The sequence below is a fragment of the Emydura macquarii genome, unplaced genomic scaffold (assembly GCF_026122565.2).
Source record: "Emydura macquarii macquarii isolate MOO-44397 ecotype Brisbane River unplaced genomic scaffold, CSIRO-AGI_Emac_v2 contig_374, whole genome shotgun sequence".
Classification (NCBI taxonomy): Eukaryota; Metazoa; Chordata; order Testudines; family Chelidae; genus Emydura; species Emydura macquarii.
This window is the reverse complement of record NW_027130511.1, coordinates 11046326-11071890: the sequence shown is the minus strand read 5'-3', so window position 1 is coordinate 11071890 and position 25565 is coordinate 11046326. Positions and strand designations below refer to the sequence as shown.

Genomic DNA, 25565 nt, shown 5'->3' with positions numbered 1-25565 from the left:
GAATAGACACCTTAGAATTTCTGTTAGGAAAATTTAATTTTTCTGGGGGAATTACTATTTTGACCTTTAAACAAGGTGCAGTAGCTGTCAGAGGAAAACCCTTTCCCCTGGAGCTTTAAGGAGGCAAGATTTGAAATGAAAACATAAGCCAGCGGTTCAGTGCATTAAACTGTCCCTTCTCTCCCTCCAACAGTATGAAGCTGCAGAAAGAAGGCCAGCAGCTGTATGGTAATGAGAGTGCTGGTGACTGGTTGGAGCGGAAATACCCAGGTGACAGACACACAGCCCCAATTCCATCCGAAGTGCAACTGCCGACAGCTTAGATCATTTCAAACGATACCTGACAAAACACTGACAAGTGTACAACAGGGACCACCCGACTAGTGGAATGGATCTGATAGGAGCCAGAGAAGGAAAAAACTATGATTAACTTTCTGAACAAGTCAAGTGTAGCTGAACAGGTAGGATCTCTTTACATAGATGCCAGTCCGCCCCCTTTACAAAGTCCTGGTGCTTCTTATCCCAAGGAGCGCTGGAATGGGGAGAGGGTAAGTGAATGTGCTTCCTGTTGCCTTTATTAGGAATAAAAACCTAACTCAGCAAACTATATCTAGAGACATGCCAATGAGGTAACCTGGTAATCAAAGAGAAAACGATCCCCCCGACCCCCCATATATTTCACCTACCTTCTCAGGAGGCCACCTTGCAAGGCTGGGAGCGGACTTCCAACGTTCACCCCTTTTCTTGATGTGTTGGACTAAATTCACCTCGTAGGATCCACTTGATGACGTTACACGAGGATGTGAATTTGACCCATTGCTATGAGAAGATCTAAAATGTCTCAGTCCACGAGGCGAACGCTTTGTAGAAGAGGGAGTAAGTGACGGTGGGGTGACGGGGAGGGAGGCCGTAGCGAGCCGGAAACACTGAAGAACCAGCTTCAGTCAGGACATAAACACGTGCAAGGAACTCATTTCAGATCAACCTCCAGGATTTCAGAGGGAAGAGAAATTGCTTCTTAACCAAACCACCTAGCTTTGAAGTGGTCCCGCGGGCTTGGGAGCAGCAGAGCCTGCCAGGAACTCCCAGGGTCTCTAGTCAAGGGAACACTGCGTAGCAATCAGCCCAGAGAGCTGGGGCCCTTGTGGCAGCCCATGCCCAGCTGGGCTGGGAGGTGCGAGGCTGGTCTAGCTGCAGAGTGGCCAGAAGGGGGTTCGCTCGCGTTGGGGGGGGGGTGTTGGTTGGTGTCGTTCAACCCCCCCCCCATGCTGAGCCCAGGAAGATCCAAAGGGGGAGGCTGTGAGGGCCCTGGCCTGCGTTGGACCAGCTCAGCCCCTCTGTCCCTAGCAGGCAGGGTGTTCAGAGGAGCCCGTGGGGGCCTCCAGCCGGGACTCAGAGCCCCCCCGCCCCCCCGCGCGCACATTGAGGCTCCTTCCCTTCCCGGCCCATCCTCCTCCCCTCCCTCATCCAGCGGCGGCTCCAACTCCTCATTGGCCGCCCTGCGCTGAAGGGAGGATGACGCCTTGGCAAACAATAGGCGCCTTTAGGTATAAATGCACCTCGGGCAGGCGGCGCCGCGATGCTCCGCGCTCCTGGGGGGCTGCAGCCCGGTGCCCTGGCCCTCGCCGCCGCCCCGCACGCGGGAAGATGCCCAGGGGGTTCCTGGTGAAGCGGAGCCGGAGGCCGGGCGGCTCCTACAGGGTGCGCCGCCAGGAGAGGGACCTCCAGCAGCCTCCGCAGCCGCCCCCCGCCCACGAGCCCCCGCCGGCCGCGGGGGCCAGCCCAGCCTTGGCCCGGCTCCCCAAAGCCGCCCGGGAAGAGGGGGAGCCGGCCGCCCCCCCGCCGAGCCCGGAGCCCGCTCCCGGGCTAGCCACTTGCCGGCCAGCTCCGCCCGAGGGCCCGGCCGCCTGGGGCGCCTGTGGCGCGGCGGGGCTGAGGAAGGCTTTCTTCGAGCGCTGCCTCAGCTCGCCCGCCTCCGCCGAGTCCTTCCCGCCCGCCGAGAGGCTCCTGCTGCCGCCCCGCACGCCCCTCCCCGCGCCGGGCGGCCGGCTGGCCCACGAGCCGCTCTGCCCGCCCCCCAAGCGGCCGCCCCGGCCCAAGGCGCCGGCCAAGAAGCCCAAGGCCCTGCGGAAGCTCAGCTTCGCCGACGAGGTGACCACGTCGCCCGTGCTGGGGCTGCGGATCAAGGCGGAAGGGCCCGAGGGCCGGGCCGGGCCCCCCGCGGGCGGGCGCACGCCGCTGGGCGAGTTCATCTGCCAGCTGTGCAAGGAGCAGTACGCCGACCCGCTGGCGCTGGCCCAGCACCGCTGCTCCCGCATCGTGCGCGTCGAGTACCGCTGCCCCGAGTGCCACAAGATCTTCAGCTGCCCGGCCAACCTGGCCTCGCACCGCCGCTGGCACAAGCCCCGCCCCGCCGACGGCCCGGGCGCCAAGAAACCCCCGGGGGCCCCGTGCCCCTCCGCGGGGAAGGAGAACAGCAGCGAGCCGCGCCCCGCCGCCGCCGCCGCCCCCGAGGGGCCGCGCCCGCCGCTGCCGCCGCCGCCCGAGCAGGATCAGCACCCCGGCGCCGCGGACAGCTCCCGCTGCCGAGACCTGAAGCCCGCCGGCCAGAGCGCCCTGGGCGGGGCGGGCGGCGAGGGGCTGGGGCTGCGGGAGGCAGCCCCTCCGGGCCCGATCCCCGGCGGCCACGAGGTCTTCGTCTGCCCCTACTGCCAGAAGAAGTTCCGCCGCCAGGCTTACCTGCGCAAGCACCTCAGCACCCACGAGGCGGCCCGGCCGGCGGCCTACAGCCCGCTGGAGCGGGGGCAGATCAGCTTCCCCTGCCACCTGTGCGGGGCTCACTTCCCCTCGGCGGACATCAGAGACAAGCACCGGCTGTGGCACGCCGTGCGCGAGGAGCTGCTGCTGCCCATGGTGCAGCCCGAGAGCAGCGCGCCGGAAGGGGAGCAGCAGATCTTCTCCTGCAAGCACTGCCCTGCCACCTTCTTCAGCTCGCCGGGGCTCACCAGGCACATCAACAAGTGCCACCCCTCTGAGAACAGGCAGGTCCTTCTGCTCCAGATGGCGGTCCGACCAGGCTGCTAATGAGTAAGAGGGCGTGGGAAGGGACGGGCGCGGACAGGGCAAGCTCCCGAACAGGGGTTGAACTGTCCTCTTCCAGAGTGCGCCCCGTCCCTTGACACCGGTGTTTGAAATGTCTAGTGCTCCCGGCGAAAGGTGTGTTTTGTTGTAGTCTGCAGTGTTAATGACTCTCCTCTAGTTTAAATAGTTGATTTGATGGGATTCCTCAGAACCACCGGTGCGCTACAGGAATCCTATCCAAGCTGTAATTCCTATGGAAAGTTGCAGTGTGTGCATACATGTCTACAATGGAAAAACCAGGGAGGAAGAGGGGGTGGAGGAAGGCTGCCAAGTGGCAGCGAATGGAAAGTCCCGTTGCCATCATGCCAAAAGTTTAAGTCAACCACCAGTTGACTACGAGGTGTCCTTGCTGCCTTAATGGACTTAGACTGCAATGTATATTCTGTGAATCCAAGAAGTGAGAGATAATTAGTGCCAAGCGTCATATTTTCAGTGAAGTTGGGGGGAGTTGATTCTAGGCATAGCCCCCTTATCCTGAAAGTTAGTAACAGTATTTTAAAGAGCTCTTACATAATGCTTGAAAAGAAGAAAACGATCCAGACATAAAAGTTGCTGCCTGGCTGTGGGCTTTGGGGAGTGCCGGGGAAGCGGATACTGACAAAGTGAAAGGAAATAATCTTCTGTAGCCTCATTCCTAGGATAGAAATACAGCCGCCTATCATATTTAAAAAGAAGAGTATTATTTTTCGTGAAAAAGGAGACTAGCTTAGTTTCACCCTTTCAACAGAAGCCCCAGCCCCCTTCACTTTAATAATTTATTATGAAATGTTTTCTTTGATGTATCCTGTATTAAAGTACACAAAGTTGTGTTCATATTAAGTCAGTGTCAAGTCCTATATAACTAGCAATACTTATGGAGAATTATCCGTACTGTCTGCTGTTGCTTATTGGCTATTAAAATATGAATGGTTAACCATGTGTTAGCTATTTGCGCATTTTCTGATCACGGCATGTTGTATACTCTAGCAAAGAGACGAAACGCTGCTCTAACAACTGGAGGTTGGAAAACCTTTGCGATTTTAGTGGGTTTTTAGTTTGGCCACGACATTGCACAGAAATGGGCACATTCCTTGCATTGTGTTTTCTCCAGAACTTGGGTGAAGAGCGCCACTACAAAAATCTCACATAGGATGTGCATAAGCGATCTATTTCAGCGCCCAGGATTTCAAGCTGCTGTGATCCCGATTCTCCTCCTTTCTCAATTAACTTAAGGTGCAGCCCGCCCAATTCTGTTGTGTGAACATTAGCTATGTTTAGAGTAAGAAACAGTCCTTCTAAGATGTTGCTGTAGTAGATGAGGTAGGTGTCCCCCCTCCATATTGACATGCGGTATTAGGTGTGCAGTGTTGTTATAGCCACGTGGGACCCGGGATATTAGAGAGACCCAAGGTGGGTAAGGAATACCTTTTATTAGACCAACTTCCCTTGGTGAGAGAGACAAGCTTTTGAGCCACTCAGAGCTCTTCTTCAGGTCTGAGAAAGGTACTTAGTGTCACAGTCAAATACAAGGTGGAACAGATAGTTTAGCATAAAGAAGTTAACACATTCTAAGGGACGATTCAAGCTCAAGCAGCCTGTTAAAAAAATAAGGTATTTCTCATCCACCTTGTCTCTCTGTACGTTAGTAAGTGCACTGACAATATGTTTCCTCAATTTGTAGGAATCTGACTGCTTTAGGATATCGCCTTCAGAGTTCAAAGGTAGTGATGTTTCCTCCTGAATCTCTACAACCACTTACTCCAAAATGGGATGGTAACTTGGGCAATAGTGACATTTCGCTCAAGTATTTAAAACAAAACTAATGCTTTTCCTGAAGCTACCTGGGAGAATGGGTTTGCAGGTGATTTTGTATAGACAAATGATTTAAAATAATCAAACATCTGTAGTACAGCATACCCTTTCAAGAGCAGAGGAATCAAACAATTTAAATTTTCTGGATTGACTTCCTCTACAGTAATTATTTCTTCACAGTTTCGTATCTCTTTAAACACAAATATGAAGTATGGGGACATGGGATAGTGTGACTTACATAACAGAAGACTACAATACTACAGAAGATACAATACTAGTTTCCTGAGTACAAATACGAACAAGAGAAGTGTTTCTCCTATTTGGACCAAGAACTTAGAAAAGCCAATATATAAGCAACAGGGCAAACCTTCAGGCAAAACTCCTGCTGAAGCAAAAGTTTCAGTTCATCAACCCATTTTATCAAAGCTTATCTGAAGAGTGCTATTATTTCAAAAGTGCATCTTTGCAGTGATCTGTTAAGAAACCAAAGGGGCTTGTAATCTGGTATTACAGGAAAGCTTTTAAAAAATATCAAAAGTCTAAAGGGAGGTTTTAACAAATTAATTCATTTCCTTAAAGTACATTCTCCCTTGCAGGAACTCATTTAATAAATGAGACTATCACACCACCAGCCTTAAATCTCTGCTCCTACAATACAATATTATGAAATAAGAATAGACTAAAACAACATAATGACCACCAAATGCTGTTCCTGCAACTAGGCAAGACCATGTAGCTCACAGGGCAGGATGTTCTCATAGGTGCTTTGCATTATTTGAGCTGCATTAGGGTACTTTATATTAGTCTAGTGGCTCTGGGGAAGGGTTTTCAGAGGATCTAGGGTTAGTATATGCTGTGGGTTGATGGTGAAGGGTCACCCCAAATTTAGTAAGGATGAAAACAAAATCAGGCATCATGCCAACCCTTCCCAAGCCCTCTAATTCATCCTATATCAAGACTAAGCCACTCATCGATTTGAATAAACCAGAGTCCAATCTTTGCACAGGAATGAATAATATAAAGAAGGTGGTAAGAATAATTTTATTGTATTATTAAATAGCATGTCTTCTCTTTAACCATTACAAATTTGTAGATACTACATGAATGACAATACATAATTTATATTTCTATGGTTGCCTGTATGATATATTTACACATGCAGTTAGTACCGATGCCATGCTACATTTCATTATAACAGAATATGCCCAACTCAAAATAAAATGTGAGCATTTCATCGTCCGTAGGAAAATACCTCTGGATGGGTAGAATGTGTGTACTAATCTGCACCTATATGGTTATAAAAAAACCAGCATTTCAGGTCAGACTCCTGGAGCATGTTCCCTTTTCTTCAATAGTACACATCACTGTAGCAATGAATTTATATCAGAAAAGTGCTTTTATATAAGAAACAGTAATATGGATCTAGGCCCAGCAGCCTGATGATCAAGGCCACAACTTCAGAACAGAATTTACTATTGATACCACTTAGAAAGCAAACAATATAAAAATATTTGGAAGCCAAGCATAATTAGAATTTCAGCACAGTGATTTTTCTGGTATTCTGGCATAGGTTATGGCATCACCTGTACAGTTATGAAATGATACATTGCATTGTGGAGGAGTTGGTGCTGATAGCAAATTCTCTCATTTGAACTCTGAAATGCTAAAAGACCATTTATTTTAAGTATTTTATTCTTATAACATAAATAATCTGTACACATCCTGTGCATTGACATCTGTGACATTTGACGAGGATGTTACCAGTGAATCTTCAATTTAAAATTGTACATTCATTTTCAAATTGTACATATTTATCTTTCTGTTACAAAGAAAATTGCCATGGGGGCACAATAAATATAATGTAATAAGACTGCAGTCTCCAATTCTGTGTGTGGCTTGAGGTTAACAACAGGGTTAAAAGTGGCTACTTTAGACATCATCATCCTGGAAGGTAAAAAGTGCAGAGAAGAAACTACACTGAAAATATATGGCAGCCTGGAGTTTTATAAAAAAAATAACAAAAGCTAAAATATTAAGTTACAAATAAAATTCCAGTGTCACTGTCTAAAATAAATGTACAGGAAAGGGCTGTGTTGGCTATGGTTGACACACACATCAGGGACATTTTCCTTTAACTGAAAGCAATGAGTCAGTGCGCTAGGGGTTGCTGATCACTGTTTATTAGGAAGCTGCAGGTTTCTCGTTGTTTAGGACTTGTTGGCTGAGCCGGAGGAGCGGCGAAGTTTCATGGACATTCGGCTCTTGCTAGTCCGAGGAGACATTGGAGAGGCTAAATCGGTCCCATCCATCTGTACTGCTGCTGCTGGAGTTTCACCTGGCTGAGTCTCTGGGCAGGGGCCTGCAGAGAACATCAAGCTTGTTAGTACAGTCTTCCTCACTCACAGCAAGGAAATCTACAGATGGGACAGATGGGAACTTGAGCTCTGCCATCAACACACAGCACATACAAACCAGCTGTGGGAAACTCCATAGAACATGGAAGTAGCAACAGAAAAAATTAACTTCTAGAGAAAAAAATTATGCCAAAAACTGTCTTACTAGTCTACAAGGTACTAAACTTTAATCTCTGCAATGAGACAGGACTGAAATGGGCAACACCATTCCCCTAGCCAGGAGGGCAAACATTACAGCTTTCTTGAAGGGTGAAGAGTTATTATTCAAACTATAACCAGAGAGAAAGCAAGTTCACTTGGCAGTGAGAATGTGAAGGATTAACAGCTTGGTGACCATGCAGGGGATTCTAGGAAAGCAACTGAAAAGGTAGAACTGGGGGACGGGGATCACTGAGGGGCTCCCATAGGTAGGATCTAATCTTTAGTAAAAAGCACCAGATAACAGATTCCTTCAGGATGCACAAGGCAGAAGCTTGAATAGATCTTACTAACTGGATGTGCTACATGTTTTATTTTTTTTGTAAAAGGAACAAGATGAATTTAAGATTACAGAAGGCAACTCATTATCTGAGCAGCTTCAGTGGGTCCAGAGCCTTTTTTTGAAAGCTCATTATGAAAACCATACCACCCGAATCTTCCGTTCTCAACATCTTTTCCCACAAAGAGATGCCAAAGGAAAAGGAACAAATGTGAGATCAAAGTTGTGTTCTCTAATTATTTCTATGTTCAGAAATTTAGAACTTTGTGTTAATCATTCCTTCTTGAGTGTTTACAACAGACAGTAGATTTGGGTGAATTTTTTTCTTTGAATAGTTTATAAGACAAAATATGCAATTTCAGCTGACCTGAAATTATTAGTAAATAGGCTGAATTTGTCAAATAGTTTCAACCAAACTGAAAAACTCAAAATATTTAGGTAATGTCAAAAAGAAGCATTTAGTCTTGAAATATTTTGTTTTGATTTCAGGCATTTTAATGAAAACCAACTACTAGATTAACAAAACCTGCAGAGGGGCAGGGAAGAGGATGTCCTTTATAACCTTTAGCCCAGTGCTTAGAATACTCTCCTGGCATGTGGGAGAGACCCAGGTTCAATGCCCCTGATGCAGAGAAGGAATTTGAACTTGGGCCTCCCACGTTGCAGATTATTCTAGCCACTGGACTATGGGATATTCTGGTGTGGGTCTTTTCTCAATCTGCCCTGTTAAAAGATGCTCTTTTTTTTTTTTTTTAAATAAATACTTAAGTAGTCACTGCAGCTTGGACTTGAACTTGCGCCTCTCACATCCTAGGTCTAACCACCTGGCTATCAAATCACCCTCACGCTCTTTCCCTGGCTCAGTAACTATGGATTACTCCTATGAATGAATAGACTAGTAGATTCTATAGCCTGGTAGTTAAGGGACTCACCTAAGATGAGAAGACTATTCAAATTCAAGTCCTCACTTCAATGACTATTTATAATAAATGGAACAGCTTCAACAGAACAGATTGAGAAAGATCCACACCAGAATACCCCATAGCCCAAAGGCAAGGACACTCTCCTGCACTGTAGAGAAGCTGAAGTTCAACACCAGGCAGAGGGGAGAATTGAACCTCGGTCTCCCACATCCCAGGTGAGTACCCTAACCACTGAACTAAGCGTTGAAAAAGAGAGCCTTCCTTCTCCTCGCCTGGCATTTTATGAATCTACGCCTTTGTGTTTGTGAAAATGCCTGAAATCCAAACAAAAAATGTTGGGTTGAAATTAAACATTTAGTTTTTGACCCAACTCATTTTTTCCCCAATTTTTCTGATTATAAAACAAAACAAGAACAAGCAGTGACCCCCCCACCCAACCATCCAAAGAATTCCTGTTTTCACTTCAACTCAAAACAATTTTTTCTGAATTTTCAGAATTGCCAGCAAACCAAAAACTCCATTATTCACCCAACTCTAACAGATAAACTTAACTAAGGTATAATTAACTTGTGGCACAGCCTGGCAGATTGATTTAGCTCATTACCTCAATCCTTACTGATCACTTTGGCCTGTAGAAATTGTGGGTGAAATCCTGATCCCACTAAAATCAAAGGTAAAACTCCAATAGGCTTTGATGGGACCAGAATTTCAACCTATATTTTTTCCATACCCTGGCCTCTTCTCTACAATAAAGATGTAACAATCAAAACTGAGGCTACCACTCCTCAGTGTAAGCTCAATGCTTAGAGAGTATCGCTTCATTATACATATACATCTCTGAATATAATTTATTTTGATGGATACCCTAAAGTGGTCAGTGAAATCACAAACTCAGGCCAGCAGTCTAACATTGCATCTAAAACATATTGCCATAAACCAAATTGATTTAATAAATCAGATGTTCTACTTGTCTGATCCATCGTCTGCCTACTCCAAAGAGACTGCACAATACCTCCCATGTTGTTCAAACTGACATGATCCACCCAAGTGATAGGGGGAGGAAAAGGCACTGTTACTGGTGACAGCAATTCTGTTCATGAACTAGGTACTGCATTGCCAGACAATCTGGGAAGGTACGACAGTGCCTAACTCACTATGCGTTATAAAAAATGCAAGTGAGGAAACATACATCCTCTTCATTTTCTGAAACTCTATCTTGTTCTAATTTTACAAGGAATTAAAGCATTTCAAATCCTGGGAGATAGAGAACAGAATGTTTTATACAGCATACCATTTACAGCTAGCATGAAAGACCTTCCGTTTCAAGCCTTTGCCCTTTACCTTGATGTTGCCAGTGCTTTCTAGTGGAGGTTTTAGAAGGAGAAGAAATATCACAGCATTTCTTTCTTTGTTGAGAATGAAGAAGTGATGAGGAAGGAATGGGCACAAGTGAGGAAAGGGGGGAAGAAAAGATAAAAGTAACAGGTGTGAGACATGAGACATGAACTCCAAAGATCGAAGGGCATTAACAGATGAGCACAGAAGACAGAATAGATAGAATTTCATTATGTAACTGCTGTTCATGCTGCAGGTTAAAGAGAGTGATGGGTTAGTATGCGTAATGAAGCAATAGCTCTAAAATCAGGAGTTGTACTCACCACCTAAGGGTTACAAGAAAAAAGAAAGAAAAAAAGAGTTCTATAAAATCACTTAGATCCAACAGTGTTACTTACTACAAATGTGATACATGCCAACCATTCTATCTTAAGCTCTTTTTAAAAATTTGTGAAAACATTTAAATACTTCCTTAAAAAATCCTAGATGGAAAAATAAAAATGACAGTTTGATAACTGATACCAGCACTTCTTCATATTTTTATTATGCTCAGAATTACACCTACCACAAAAAAGGAATGAGCTGAAAAGATGAAATGGGGAAAAATATCAGAAGTCAAAAGCTAAATCAGAGCCTGATGTTTTTACATATAGTGTCAATAGAATTCTAACATTCATCAACTTTCAGAAGAAAAACTCCAATTATACTGGATAAAGAAACATTTTAAAAATAATGTATAATTTTGATTAAAGTATTACTCCAGCGTGCATAATATTTTGTTTACAATTACTGAAGACAGCCATCAGAAAATGTAAGTTTATGTATAATCTAAAAATTTTAAAATGTAGATAACAGACTGGGTTTACTGAAGAATAGAAGTCATGTAAGTCATGTTCTATATCTAAACATACAAGACCAGAAGAGTGAAGAGATTTAATTCAGATAACAATGGATGGATTAAAATTCTAAATTTACGTCATAGCTATCAATTTGCAAGCTTAGATTCCCCTTCAGAGTTTTTAAGTCTTCAATGTAAATATTATTTTGGCCATCTTTATATGTTCATTCAAATTACAGCAAGCCTAAGTGAAAATAAAAGAACCTAGTTGACAAATGAATTAGAATTAAAAAATGCTATTAGAAAAAAAGGTGATTTAGTAACAATTATGTCAAATCGTTTGAAAGACAATTACCAAAGGATCGTCCCAATTTTTCATATCAGAGATTGACGGCTTGACCATGGCTAGACTAAAGAAATTTGATGGGCTAGGTGTTCAGGATATTCAGTGACCATAATGAAGTTTCAAAATAGATTCACAGCCATTTGTGCTCATTTTAGCTGGGAATAGAATGGGAAAGTTGAAAAACAAAATTTTCATTTTTTTTATATTCAAATTAAAAAACCATTTTGGTTATGTAATTAAGAAAGGATGCTTATTTTAACAATTGCTAAAAATATTTAGATGTAAGAAAGGGGGAATTAGTTACACTTTCACCTTTGCATGAGTTGAAAATGATTAAAGTGGTGGAACCGAGAGTTATTGATATGCCATATTTGACATCATGAAATCCTGTAGAATCAGGTATGTATTTACTCATCCTGCTGGTCAATTCTGACTCTCCAAAATGTTAAAACATTAAAAATAACCCCTACTTTAAAAATCTGTTTTCCCAAGATATTATAGGCGAGGAGTGTGACACCCCACCTGTTATCTGACACATCCCATGATAAGAACCTGTGTTCAGCTGTTTATCACTTTGCCAAATTTCAACCATTTGGCATGCAAATTTTCCATGCTAGGGGTCAGAATTTTTCTTAAAAGTTTCAACCAAAACAGTCCAATCATTTCTGAGAAGATGGCTAAGAAGAAATATATTTTACCAAGGTTAAATTCTAAACAGTGCATGGGGATCGAGTATGTGCAGAGACCTCACTTAGAGTGACAGAGCTAGTGCATATCAATTTCTTTGATAAATTGAAGACAAATGTAAAGGAGCTTGCAGAGTGCAGTGTACAGCACTGAACCCTGCAAGACGGCAGTTCCCAGCGTTGCATCTGGGACTGAGGGTGTTTGCTGGGGGTCTATCCCATGAGTGGCTGGCCAGAAGTGCTCTTTCATTAGGCCAGGGACCGGGTTACTTGCAGGAAGCTGGGCGTGGGCTGACCCAAAAGTGGGTGGTTCACACAGCAAAGCAGGGTAAGTCAGGGCCCAAGAGTGAGGAACTGGGGTGACGCAGCTACACACTAGTCCAGATTGCAGGCGGAGAACTTCACAGATGGGAAAAGAGAAAAGGGAGGTTACTTACTGTAACTGATGGTTCTTCAAGAGGTATGGTCCCTATCTGGATTCCATATGTGGGTGTGCATGTGCCGGAACCGGAACTGTTTGTAGTAGTCTCCATTGACCTGTGCGCCAGGTGTGGTCCATGTGGTTGTGTCCAAGGTCTCATGAGGCTGCGCAGGTCAACATCCCCTCAATTCCCTCTTACCAAGAGGCTTGGAGCCTGAAGCAGAGGGGATGGGAGTGGGACTGTAATCCAGATAGGGACCACACCTCTCGAAGAACCATCAGTTACAGTAAGTAATCTCCCTTTCTTCTTTGAGTGCTGGTCCCTATGTGAAATAAATATGCAGGTAGCATAGACAGCAGTTTGGAGGCGGGAGCAAGGGCTCAGTAGAGGTAAAAGTAAGTAGTACTGCTTGGCCAACTGCTGCATCTGCCGCTGCCGAATGGGGCAAGGTGTAATGAGCGGTGAAAGTGTGGATGGAGGACCAGGTTGCTGCTTTACAAATGTCATGCCATGGGACGTCTGCGAGTAGGGCTGCTATGGTAGCCTGTACCCTTGTGAAACGGGCAATGATGCCCAGTGGCGGGGAGACTCCTGAAACGGAGTGGCACTCCATAATGCAGTGGGAGATCCAGTTAAACATGCACTGGGAAGAAAGAATACAGCTCTTGCAGAGTTCTGCTGTAGCAATAAAGAGCCAGGGTGAGGTTTGGACAGTGCGGGTGAATTTGAGGTAGAAGGCTAGCGCATGGCAGACATCGAGGAAATGTAGGGTACGCGCTCTGGTGGAAGTGTGTGGTTTAGGGTAAAAGGTTGAGGTGGAATGGCGAAGCCACCTTGGGGAGAAACTTGGGGTGGAGATGTAGGGAGACCTTTATCCTTATGGAATATCATGAATGGTGGTTCCGCCATCATGGCTGCCAATTCACTGATTTGTAAAGCAGAAGTGATGGCCATTAAGAAAATCACTTTCATTGATAGGCGGGTGAGTGAACAAGTGGCCAGAGGCTTGAAGGGTGGTTTGGTGAGGGTCGAGAGGACAATGTTCAGGTCCCACAGGGGAGTAGGTTTTCTTATTCAGGGAAAAGTATTCAGAAGGCTGTGGAAGAGGCAGACCATAGCTGGATGGCTGAAGTCTGGGACGTTATCCACAGATGGGAGGAAAGTGCTGATCACTGCCATGTATACTCAGATGGAGGAGTGGGCAAGGGCTGAATGGCAAAGGGTAAGTAGATAGTCAAGGATTGGTGGTATGGAGACTCTGTTCAGGGAGTGGTGGTTATGCACTGCACTCTGTGAAACGTCGCCACTTGGCTTTGTAACATGCCCTGGTGAGGGGCGTCAACTGTGGGTAAATATGTCCCTTACTCATGTGAAGCACGCTTTTTCTACTTGCGAGCCCCTATCAAATACCAGGCCTTGAGCTGAAGAAGGGCTGGGCTGGGTGGCAGATTTGGCTCTGTTGTTGGGGGAGGAGGTTTGGGAGAGGTGGAAGATGTATTTGTGGGCAGATTGACAGGTGAAGCTCTGTGAACCAGTCCTGGCAGGGCCAGAAAGGGGCTATGAGTATGAGGGTTGCCCGGTCTTGTTTCACCTTGCGGAGTACTTGCGGTAAAAGTGGTATGGGAGGGAAAACATAACGGAGCTCCCCCTTGTCCAGGGGAGAAGTGCACCCCCTTGCGAGCCCCATCCGGTGGCACCTCTGAAGCAGAAAAGGGGGAGTTTGTGGTTGCTGGTCATGCCCCAAAGCCAGAAGATGTATTGGAGAGTGGGGTCGTTCAGTTCCCACTCGTAGTTGCAGTGAAAAGAGCAGCTGAGGGTGTCCACAAGGTCATTGTCTGCGTCTTGTAAATGTGTCGCATGAAATATGACATGGTGCCATAGGCACCAATTCCACCGTTGCACCATCTCTAGACAGTGTAGATGATCTTGCGCCTCCCTGCTTATTGATGACCATGGATGTGGATGACCGTAGTCATGTTGTCCAAGAGAAGCTGTATGTGTTTGGGTTTTACGAAGCACAGAAGGGCCTCGCAAGCGCACTGGACTGCACAAAGTTCTAGGATGTTGATGTGCATCCATGCCTCTCTGGGGGACCAGAGACCCTGTGCTGTATGGTTTTGTTTGTGGCCCAGCTCAAAAGGGAGGCTTCCATGGTCAGAGCATGGTGTGGGATGGGGAGGTTGAAGGGGGTGCCTGCCATGACCTTGACAGGTTGCTCCATCAGGTCAGGGATGCCAGTCCTGTGTGTGGAAGAAGGACCCATTTGTTGAGATGGTCCCTTTGTGGGTTGTACACCAAACAGAGCCATAATTGTAGGCACCTCATGTGCAGGCAGGCATATGGCATGACAGATGTGCACGCTGCCATACGTCCTAGAAGTGACAGGCAATGCCAGAGGCATGTGCGGGGATGGCTTTGGAGTCTCGTGATGAGGGCCATGAGTGTGGCAAATAGGTTTTCTGGAAGGAACACCTTGTCTGCACGGGATTCAAGGTAGGGTCCAATGAGGGTGAGGGTCTGGGATTGGCACCAGTGTGGACTTTGCTTTGTTGATGCATATGGCCAGGCTGACAAGGAGTTCCTGCAGTGTGCGGATAGTGGTAAGGAGATAGTCACATGATGTCACCATCAGGAGCCTGTCATCCAGATAAGTAAAAAGTGAGTGTCCCCAGTGTTTCATCTACGCTGCCACCACGGCAAAGATCTTTGTGAACACAAGAGGCAGTGGTGATTCCGAAGGGAAGTACCCAGAATTAGTAATGGGAGTGTCCCACTGTAAAGCTGAGAAATTTGTCATGGGCAGAATGGATGTCCATGTGGAAGTATGCATCCTTCATATCGAGATCTGAGAACCATGCTCTAGGGAAGAGGGAGGGAATGATTTGGGAAAGAGTAACCATGTGGAATTTTTGGATAAATCAGTTCAGTGCCTGCAGATCCAGAACGGGGCAATGGTCTCCTCTCCTTTTTGGTATAAGAAAATAGGGGGAGTAAAAGCAATGGCCCGGATATCGGTGTGGGACCCAATCGATTGCTCCTTTGTCCAGAAGTGTGTGGGATTTCCAGTGAAGGAGTTCCGGTCATGCGAGGTGTACTCATGTGCCAAGTGGAGGGTGGCGTGGTGGTGAAATGTGGAATTCTATAAGGTATCTGCTGTGTATCACATCTAACACCCATCGATCAGTGGTAATCTTGCTCCATTTGTGGGTGAAGAGAGCAAGATGGCTCCTGAAGACCATCAGGAAAGCGGGGGAAGCGACTGGATCCATGGTTCTTGATGTAGGAGTCAAAAGGTATGTCTAGAGGGGTGCTGCTGAGAGGGGAATGCAATAGACAAGGAGGCGGCAGAAATTGGGATTGTTGCCGGCAGCACAGCTGGTCTTGTTGGCACAGTGGGTGAGGTTGGTATCTAAGTTGGGTGGGGTAGTGTGGTCTGAAAGACAGTCTATTTTGATAGCAGGAGGGAGCTGGAGTGTAGAGGCCTAGAGATTATAGTGTTGCCTGGGAGTCCTTAAGGGAGTGTTGACTCTCGTCAGTTTTGTCACTGAACAGTTTGTGATTGTTGAATGGGAGGTCTTCCAGGGTGACTTGGAGCTCTGAGGGGAATCCTGAGGTTTGAAGCCACGATTACCTTCTGAGTACGACCCCTAAGGCAAGGACCTGTGCCGCTGTGTTCATTGCTGCCTGGAGTGTGACTTTAGCTTGCTCTCGTCTATGAGGGTTTGAAACAACCTGTTTGTCCTCTGCTAGGGAGGCCTGGAACACTGCAAACTTCATGTATGGCCTGAAGTCATACTTTGCCAGAATGGCCTGATAACTGGCTATGCAGAACTGCAGGCCAGTGGAAGAATATACGTTCTTCCCAATGAGGTCCAATTGGTTTGCTGCCTGATCTGGGGTAGTGGACCTGAAGAGCAGCTGTCTGGCTCTGTTTATAGCTGCCTGGACTACAAAGGAATTGGGTTGTGGGTGAATAAAAAGGAAGTCCGTGTCTTTGGCAGGAATGAAGTAGCACCTCTCTGTGCGCTTTGGCATTGAAGCGCAGGACACTGGAGCATGCCAGATTATCTGAGCTGGCTGCAAGATGACTTTATAGATAGGGAGTGTGGTACGTGATGGTCCTGTAGATTGTAAAATATCCAGGAACTCATCCTGGGGATCATTCACAGCTTCGGCTGTAAGGTTGAGGGTCGTGGTCATGCATTGCAGCAGGTCTTGGTATTGCCCTTGATCATCTGGTGGGGAGAGGGAAGGAAGAATGAGCACCTCATCCAGAGATGATGATGCTCCAGTTGGTACCGGCGGTTCCACCAGTGCTGGGGGCATAGCAGTCCCATGAGGGTCCTCATAGAATGAAGGAGTGAAGTCTGAGGGGGACCCATATTGCTGCTCCTCGGCCATAGTATGGGTCCCAGTGATGCCAATAGGGCCATGGATGTTGGCCCTGCTGTGGTGGGAGGCCGCTTGGGTACAGAAACCATTGCTCCGCTGGGGGTACATACAATGGTTCGTATGCCTGGTGATGGTACTGTGGGCTGTGCGGAGGTGAGAAAGATGGTCCCAAATCCAACGAACATTCTGCATCTGAATGTTACTCCGGGAAAGGCGGAGCCAGTGGTGCTGAAACCATCTGCACTGGGTCTCCAGGTCTTGTCTGAGGTGGTGCATGGAGGAGCAGCAGTTCACCTGCTGGAGAAGGAGGCTGCTCAGTTTCCAAAAATCCATAGTGTGGCGGGGAGCTATCCAGTGGGCAAAGCAGTTCTGCAGCGGATGTCAGTGGTGACAGCCTTCCCGGTGTGCAAGGCACCATGGGTGTGCATGCTTGGCGCTGGCCAGAATGGGCCCAACGGGCCCATCAGCTTGTTGGACTCACCCAGACAGTAGAGGCAGTGTTGATGGTCATCGCTGACCGAGAAAGAGCGTGGCAAGAAACACAGTTCTTGAGCCTGACCCATCGGGCCATAGTCCCCTGGAATGGGTGGGACTCCCGGTTAGAATCCCATGATGTTGGCTAACTACACAAAAAATTTCTAAGTCACGAATGCTAAACTATGTACAATATCACTACTAACTCACTCCTTGATTTTTTTTTAAATCTACACAGGTTTCAAGGACGAGAGGTGAGGTGTTCTGACTCTCGCCATGATACAGCAAGAGGGAACTGAGGGGGCGTCAACTCATGCAAGTCTCATGAGACCTTGCAACCATGTGGACCATGCATTGCGCGGGTTGACAGAGACTACTACAAACAGTTCTGGTTCCGGCACATGCGCACCCACAAATGGAATCCACATAGAGACCAGCACTCAAAGAAGAGCCTGGACTTGCTGGGCAAGGAGATTGGGACTGACAGACAGGGAGGGATATGTGAGGAGGGGGTGGATTGGGAGCCAGTGGGGAGGGTGGTAATATGGAAATCAGATGGGAACCTGGGGTAGGGTGACTGGTACTGGCTGGGCAAGAAAACTGGGACTGGGAAGCTGTGGGAAGGAGACACAAATCTGAGGAGAAGCCAAGATGCATGGAAAGAAATAGGACTGTCTGGGCAGAGACTGGGGCAAGTGAGATACTGAGATTGGATGAGGAGTCTAGGGATGGAGATTAGGACTGGGAGTCAATGGGGAATGTGGGTGAAGAGAGGACAACTGGAGACCAGGGGGAAGAAGAGAGACATCAGATGAGAAGCTTTTATGGTCCAACTGGGACTGGCTGGACAAAGAGACTGGGATGAGAAGGCTGAGGAGTGCAGACTGGGAAGGCATGGAGAAAGGGACTCAGACAAGGAGCCAGGAGTGGTGAAAAGATAGGACTGGGACGGACAGGTTAGAGGAAATGGTGCAGAAAGGATCAAGCTTAGGGGGAATGGGCAGAAGAGTCCACACTAACTAGGCAAAACACCCGACCAGAGCCTGGAATGGAACCCAAGATTCCTGAGTCTCATCATTCTTCTAATGTCAGCAAATATCTGTGAACCCTCCATCTCCCCCAGTTCTGATCCACATATGAGGATGACAATCCACTACTGTTATCAGTTACTCCATGAGCTCAAGTGGCAAAGGTCTGTATGGTGGATCTAAGGGTTCCAATACTGCTGATGAACCATGTAGGAATCCACATGATGAAATTTCTGTTTTTTTCAGTTTGCTTTTTAAAAAACCTAGAAAATTACACCAAAAAATAAAGAACATTATTAAGGTTGCAAAGTCAAGCACTCAAAAGTTAGGAAATGCCAGCCTCTTGTGCGTATATATTAAGATACAGTCTTGAATTACATGATCACATACTATTTATTTCACAGAATTTCTGTCTTATTCAGTACACCAGATGGACCTGATTCCTGCTTAGCAGACTACCCAGGATTCCTTGCAGCCCACATGGTGGACTCTGCAACTTCCAAAGTGGCCAGCTACTTTGGTTGGTTGGCTCTGCAGGCTGCCTGGTTGAGCAGCTGGTCTGGAAATTTTTTGAAAGTTCTGTTTCAGTTCTTATTAAATGGAATTTTTTCAAAATTCTCCTTTCTATGGAAAATTTTGCATTTCTGATATTTTGCTCAGATTTGGAATGAAAAAAATCATAAAAGAAAAATGTGCTGCTCTAGTTACATACAGCTCTAATTATGAACCTTGCAAGTACCTTGACCTAAAGCAGGGATGGGGGTGGCAGCAGGAGGTAAAGGGAAACGAGATACTCCTGAGTTCTCTTCCCAGCCCTGCAGCTTTAATAACAAACCTTTGCAATTCTATTGAACCTTTGCTCCTGAATTGCAAACATCACAATCCACTATAACTCACAATTCCCTCCCACTGAGAGGTGAGCATCTTTATTCCCATTTATAAGTGGAATATTGAGGGAGAGAGAGATTAAGTTACACTGAGTGAATGAAAGAACTGAGATTAAAACTCAGTCCCTCCATCCTGATCCCTGGTCCCATAATTTAACTATTAAATCTCACAACCTTCTGTGCAAGTTGGACAAGTCACAACCTTTATGTTTCCCAGTTCTTCTGCTTATAAATTGGGATACATACCTACTGCGTAGGGGGCTGGAAGAACTCTGTGAACAACATTTTGAAACGTTCAGCCACTACAGTATTCTCTATGGGATCAAAAAGCTCCTGCTCTGTTCTGGGATGAACTAAATGGTCATGGGATCCAGAATGATTTCATGACACAATACTATGACTAAATGAACAGTGCTAGAGGAACTCTTTTTTTATAGGAATCAGCATAATGATCTACTATGGTTCATGGCACTGGAGTGAAAAACAGGAAGGGGAAAAACCCTTCAGCAATGAACTAAGGATGTGAGCCCCACACTGTGAATAAGCCCTTCAATATCCATGATTTTAACATTATCCTGACCTGCTTTGAGTCACAGAAATCTGACTTACTCTAGGGACTGGTGGCAGCTCACCACAGGTTATTGTTACAACCTTCCAGGTTATTGTATTCAAAGACTCAGATACAGGGAGGATAAATATGAAGGCAAAACAGCCATTCTATTCTGGGTTCAAATAAAGAAAAAGCTCACTTAAAACAAAATCATTTTAGTGTGTCCCCATAATCTGCAAATCCAGATCCTATAAACAAATCAAGCTATTTTTTCTATTGGCAGAGAAATAGAGAATATTTCAATTTTTAAACATTTGGGAAGTGCTCACATACTAGGGTGATGGGACCATTAAAATCAGCCACAGCTATCACCTTCTAAGAAACAGCAGTAGTGATCATAACGAAGGTAATAGCTCTGTCTAAGATTTGCATCTTCAGTAAAGTAAATCACTGGGTTGAAGCAGTTTTATCATTTGATAGTGTTCAATTTGCACTGGTTTTCAAAGATGGTCAAAACTTTGGCACACCAAAACTGACCAACAGAATGCAAAGTACAAACTTATAGTAGTTGGTGATTTTGTCTTAGCTTCACACTTTCTATAAGTTTAATTTTTGCCTAAAAGGGGAAATTTTATGTACTGCCTACTTATAATGGAGAACTTGGTTAGATTTAAGAAGAAATTTGCCATAAGGTTATTAAAATAATGGAATTGGAGGCCTAGAAGACTGAAAACCTAAATATATTTTGCACCCCTCTCCATCCAATCTTCTAGTCAAGAATGGCCACCAACTGTGGAATTAGTGAGCATTTCAAAAAAATCTAATATGCTCATTATATACCCTGAGCTATCAGCATATCAAATTTAACAAAAATCCAAAATGGTTAAGTAGAATTAATACATCAATATATTTTAAAAAGAATGTAAAAACTCCAAAAGAAATCTAGTACAATAATGTTTTAACCCAATTTCTAAAACAATGACAATTAGTGCGACAGGATGCATTCTTAAGGCTGTTGAGGAATCAGATGTAAAAATGGTTCAACCTATGGAGCAATTCTCCACTCTGTTATGATGGTTTTAACCCTGATAAAAACTCTATTGGCATTAATGCTGTGTAAATGGCATAACAACGTGATGTAGGCCTGATATTTGTATCAGTGCTTTTTATAGAATCCTTTTGTGAAAGCACTTTGAAATCCAGGTTTAGGATTTCAATTTTCACCTGAAACACTGAGATTTACTTCTGTCAGACAAGAGGAGAATTCAGTTAGTTTGTTAATTTACTTGGAATAAATAGGAGAAAATCTGAATTTAGTTTTAGCCACTTGTCCTCCAATTGATAGCTGATTCTTTTCCAGATTTCAAAACTAGTTGATTAAAAAAAATTTTAAAAAATGATTTCTTCATTGTTTCTCTTATAAGTTATAGGTTACTCTATACACATGAAGTTAGAAGAAACAAGAAACTGCTCTGTGGGATGCACTTATTTTCATTTAATGACCATTAATATTTAGACAATGATTGTGTAATTTAATCTATTCAATTTTTAATAATAAAAGCACTCTTGCTTTATCATATCTGTATTAACATAGCTTTTATCCATGTAAATAGGTAGTATTTATAAAAAGGCACTTATGTTTAATATAAAAGTTATCTGCAGAAATTAAACTGTGGCTTTAACTTTTTTAAAATGAAGTCTATAATAGATACAGTACACATATGGTACAAACAATCATATGTAAATTCTTCTTGATGAGTTTGCCATGGGAAAATAATTCATTTGATAGAATTGTTTAACCTAAAATAAAGTTTTAAAAGTATTTGTTCAAACTGAAGCTAGAGAAAAATCAAGAAAGATTATTTTAAAACGATCACAGGAATTGCCATTCCAGAACAGACCACTGGTCTACCTAACCCAGTGTTTGATAGCGGATGCTTCAGAGGAAGGTGACCCTCCCACCACAAATGCACCCAACAAATTGTGCATACTATATCCGCTAGTGCAGGGGGATAAACTGAAACTGAATAGATAAAATTGAAAAAAAATGACCTATATATAGCATCAGATATGCAAAAAAAAAAAAAAAAAAAAAAAAAAAAAAAAAAGGTAACCTCAACCATGTGGAATATCCACTGAAAACCATTCCAGAGGAGGAAGGAAGCACAGAGTGTTTGTTTTTAAAAAACAAAACAAAACACTAATAGTGTAAATTAAATGTTATTTCTAAATTTCTTATAAACCCTGTTTTAAATCTCAAATAGGTCAATATCCTGTAGCAATCAAGTCTCCTGGTTCATTAAAAGATGTGTAAAAATGTTACTAACATATTTCTTGTATTTAGCTTATTTGTTCAGTTTAACATTTACAGCCTTTAAATTTAGTTTCCCATTATTCTTGAGCACTTGCTAGGTTTCACTATACAATTTACTATTCTATATACCTCTATCACATTCCTACTTATTGTCATCTTTTCAAACAAAGTAATCTCAGTGTTTTTAAGCTTTTCCAAAGTTAATTTTTTTCCCGTGGTCTTTTCTGGACCAGCCTACCATGTGATTTAGAATTTATTTCTGTAGATCTGACATTTTTGTAATCAGAAAACCAAATATAAAAATGTATTAATTTACCAATTCTAATCTCATTTGATTTCCATCTATTGTTTTAAGAAGAAAACTGTACTGATTTTACTCTACTGCAAATGTGTGAATCATGGCTCTTCAAAAGGTGGCATTTTGATTTACTTTGCATTAAAGTCACACAAGTTTAACAACAACAAAATTTCAAATGTTATGCATTCTTCTCCTCCTCTCCTATAGCATCATTATGGAATATCTACCAACATCAATGCAAGACAGTACAGGGTACAAAACACACCACTGCCATCCAGTACAACTTGTTCATGCTTAGAAACAAAAGGTCAACAAAATAAAGTGTTACTAGTTCAACAACTGTGTCTACCATTAGTTACTTTAATCCCATAACCGGTGTTAGTGTTTCATGCAGACCTGGGATTAGTAAAAGACTAAAACTTTGAGAAATTACCACTACATTTTCTTCATCAGTGTAAAATTCTTTTTAGAGTGAATAAGGGTAACAGGGAGAGTTTGCATACAACTTGGTTACAAGCTTAGTGCTTTAGTAAAAGTAATAAGAACAGAGGGGTTTTTTGGACACTGTCTTACCTTCAGATAAACAGAATTGATATTTAATGATCTAAAAAGAGGGGAAATAAAATAAATGAAATAATCATAAAGAGTCACGAAATCAGCATCAGAACAGGAAGGCCTTGAGTTACTCATTTTCTTACTGATTATTATTTTTTTTATTAGTAACTGAAAATGCAGTACCTTCTTATAAAGTAGATTTTAAAGGTAAATTACTGGGAAGAAAAAAATGAATGTGCAACAATTTTGTTGCTTCTTAATATTTTGAAAATATAAAGTTGGTGAATGCAAAATTTTCTTGGTTTCGAATTTGACTTTTTACATTACAGCAAGATAGCAACCTAAGGCTTTCTGACAGAGAAGATCTAGGAATAATACTGAAGGATTTATCAGTCCGCAGCCTAGATGAAATGTCACATGTATTTAGATTGTTATGAGATTTAGGCCTTGTCTACACTACAGAGTTTTGTCGACGCAAGTTATGCCAATGATAAAAAAATATCATAATTACATGGCTGATCCTTCTGTTGGTGGAGCATGTCCACAGTTGGTGCTCTAGCATCAACAGTGAGAACAGTGCACTCTGGATAGCTATCTCATGGTGCAATTTGACACCTTCTGCAGCTAATTGTGGGAAGGTGGAGTGGATCACAGTGCATCATGAGTGTGGGCTTACTGTCCCATGATGCATTTTTTTCTGTCCCATCATTCCATGGGAGCACTAAATAGGGATGGCTTTGCGGCAATGGGATTCCCTAACTGTGACAGGGCAATAGATGGCATGCATATCCCAAATTTGGCCCTGGACCATCTTGCGACAGAGTACATCAATAGAAAAGGATGCTTCTCTATGGTATAATAGGTGCTTGTGGATCACCATGTATTTCACTGACATCAGTGTGGGCTGGTCAGGGAAGGTGCATGACGCATGTATCTTCAGAAACACTGGCCTGTACAGAAAACTGTAAGCAGGGACTTTCTTTCCAGACCTGAAGATTACAATGGGGGATCTTGAAATACCCGTAGTGATCCTGGCAGACCCAGTGTACCCCTTACTCCCATGGCTCATGAAGCCTTATTTATTTCTGTAGATCTTAGACATTTCTCAGCCTGGATAGCAGCAAGGAGCACTTCAATAAGAAGCTGTGCAGGTGCTGAATGACCATAGAATGTGCGTTTGGTAGATTAAAAGCTCGCTGGTGCTGCCTTTATGGCAGGTTAGATCTAAATGAGGAAAATATTCCCGTGATATAGCTGCCTGCTGTGTGCTCCCATACTATTTGTGAGGCTGAAGGTGAAAAGTTTCTCCCAGGATGGAGTGTGGAGGCAGATTGGCTAGCAGCTGATTTTGAGCAACCAGCTAAGCAGGGCTATTAGAGGGGCACAACGGGGGCTATTCGAATCAGGGAGGCCTTGAGGCACCATTTTGACAAGCACCAGTAAGGTGTCTTTCTATACAGCACTGTGCCATGCTTTCTTTATTTACCACATTGCATGAAACTTTGGATGATTCCTGACTGTAATTTGAGCTCTGTAAATAATCTAATTGCTGCTGTGTATTAATTTCAGCAGCAACTGCCGTGTGTAGGAAACAAATAAAAATTGCTTAGCTTTCAGAGAGCATATTTTTATTAAATAAATTAACAAAACACAAAACACTGGATGGGAAGGGAAAAACCAGTAAAGGGGCAGTGTGGACTCTCATAGCTATGTGTAAGTCCAACTATCATTTTGGAAGCTGTCCACAGGAGTGAAGTGAAGGGGGTACTGAGACGGGCCGGGAGGACCGTTTGGGAGGAGTTTTGGGAGGGTGTGGCAAGCAGTTCTGTACTGGCTGCAGTGGGAGGTAGGCAAGCATGCGTGAATTCTGTCTCCAGTGTGATTAGGGACTTTAACAGTTTTATTTGCTCCTCCATTGCTTTTATCATTTGCTCCGGTCCCTGCTAAAGTTTGCTCCTGATTCTCCCTCCTCTCCTGCCTATCTATTTTCTGATTTTTATTTACAGTCTCTCTCCACGTCCTGTATCCTTGTTTTTTGGCCTCTGAGGATTGGAGCACCTCCCAAAACATCTCCTCCTTGCTCCTCCTCAGCTGCTTTCTCAGCAGGCGGAGGTGCTCTGCTGGTGTGGAGGGGGTACTCCTGAAGGCCACATCTGCAAAAGCACAAGAAATAATAAACAGAATCATGATTGTTAGCATACTCACAGCACTGAATCTTTCTCAGTGTCCCCGAGCAAGCATACAGCTTGGCAAATCCCCTAAACATGGTGAGTTCGGCCCAGGGAGGAAGGGGAGTGCGCTCAAGATGAGGGAAAAGTGTCTTGGTTGTTTCTAAGGGGATCACTGCTGGCGATTTGGGACAAAATTGTAGATTTTGTCATCATTTTCCACAGATGGGGGGTCACAGAAGCTGGTATTTCACTCCTGAGGGTAAGCAGGTGTGAGCTGCTTCAGACCAGGTCTATATGCTGCTTGCCTGTGTGCCACTTTGGTTCCCGCACAAGTGATTGCTGATTGGTGTGGGAAATTTTCATACAACGGGGGAAGGAACAAAGCAGCTCTGCCAAGGAACCTTCGGCAGAGGATTGGCAAGTATCTCCAGGAAAGTTTCCTAGAGATCTCTCTGGAGGATTTCTGTGAAAACTTGGTGTACATTAACACACTTTTCCACTGCACTGCTTAACTGCATGTGG

General features: G+C 44.4%; 2 protein-coding genes across 8 annotated transcripts in view; one reads left to right on the top strand and one right to left on the bottom strand.

Annotated features, from left to right (window-relative positions):
* The first annotated feature begins 1632 nt into the window (after window positions 1–1632).
* Window positions 1633–4049, top strand: INSM2 (INSM transcriptional repressor 2). The gene has a single exon (XM_067532118.1). The coding sequence runs from the start codon at window positions 1648–1650 to the stop codon at window positions 3082–3084; it is 1437 nt and encodes a 478-aa protein (XP_067388219.1). The 5' UTR covers window positions 1633–1647; the 3' UTR covers window positions 3085–4049.
* Window positions 4050–5959: 1910 nt separating this feature from the next.
* The window catches only part of RALGAPA1 (Ral GTPase activating protein catalytic subunit alpha 1), a 228097-nt gene continuing 208491 nt past the window's right edge, over window positions 5960–25565 (bottom strand). For 6 of the 7 annotated variants that reach the window (XM_067533936.1, XM_067533961.1, XM_067533981.1 and 3 more), the window contains one exon: window positions 5960–7291. In XM_067533936.1, the coding sequence (XP_067390037.1) occupies window positions 7140–7291 (152 nt within the window). In that variant the 3' untranslated portion in view covers window positions 5960–7139. Of the gene's footprint in view, window positions 7292–22890; window positions 22922–25565 lie in introns of all 7 variants that reach the window. The other variant, XM_067533953.1, reaches the window with a different exon arrangement.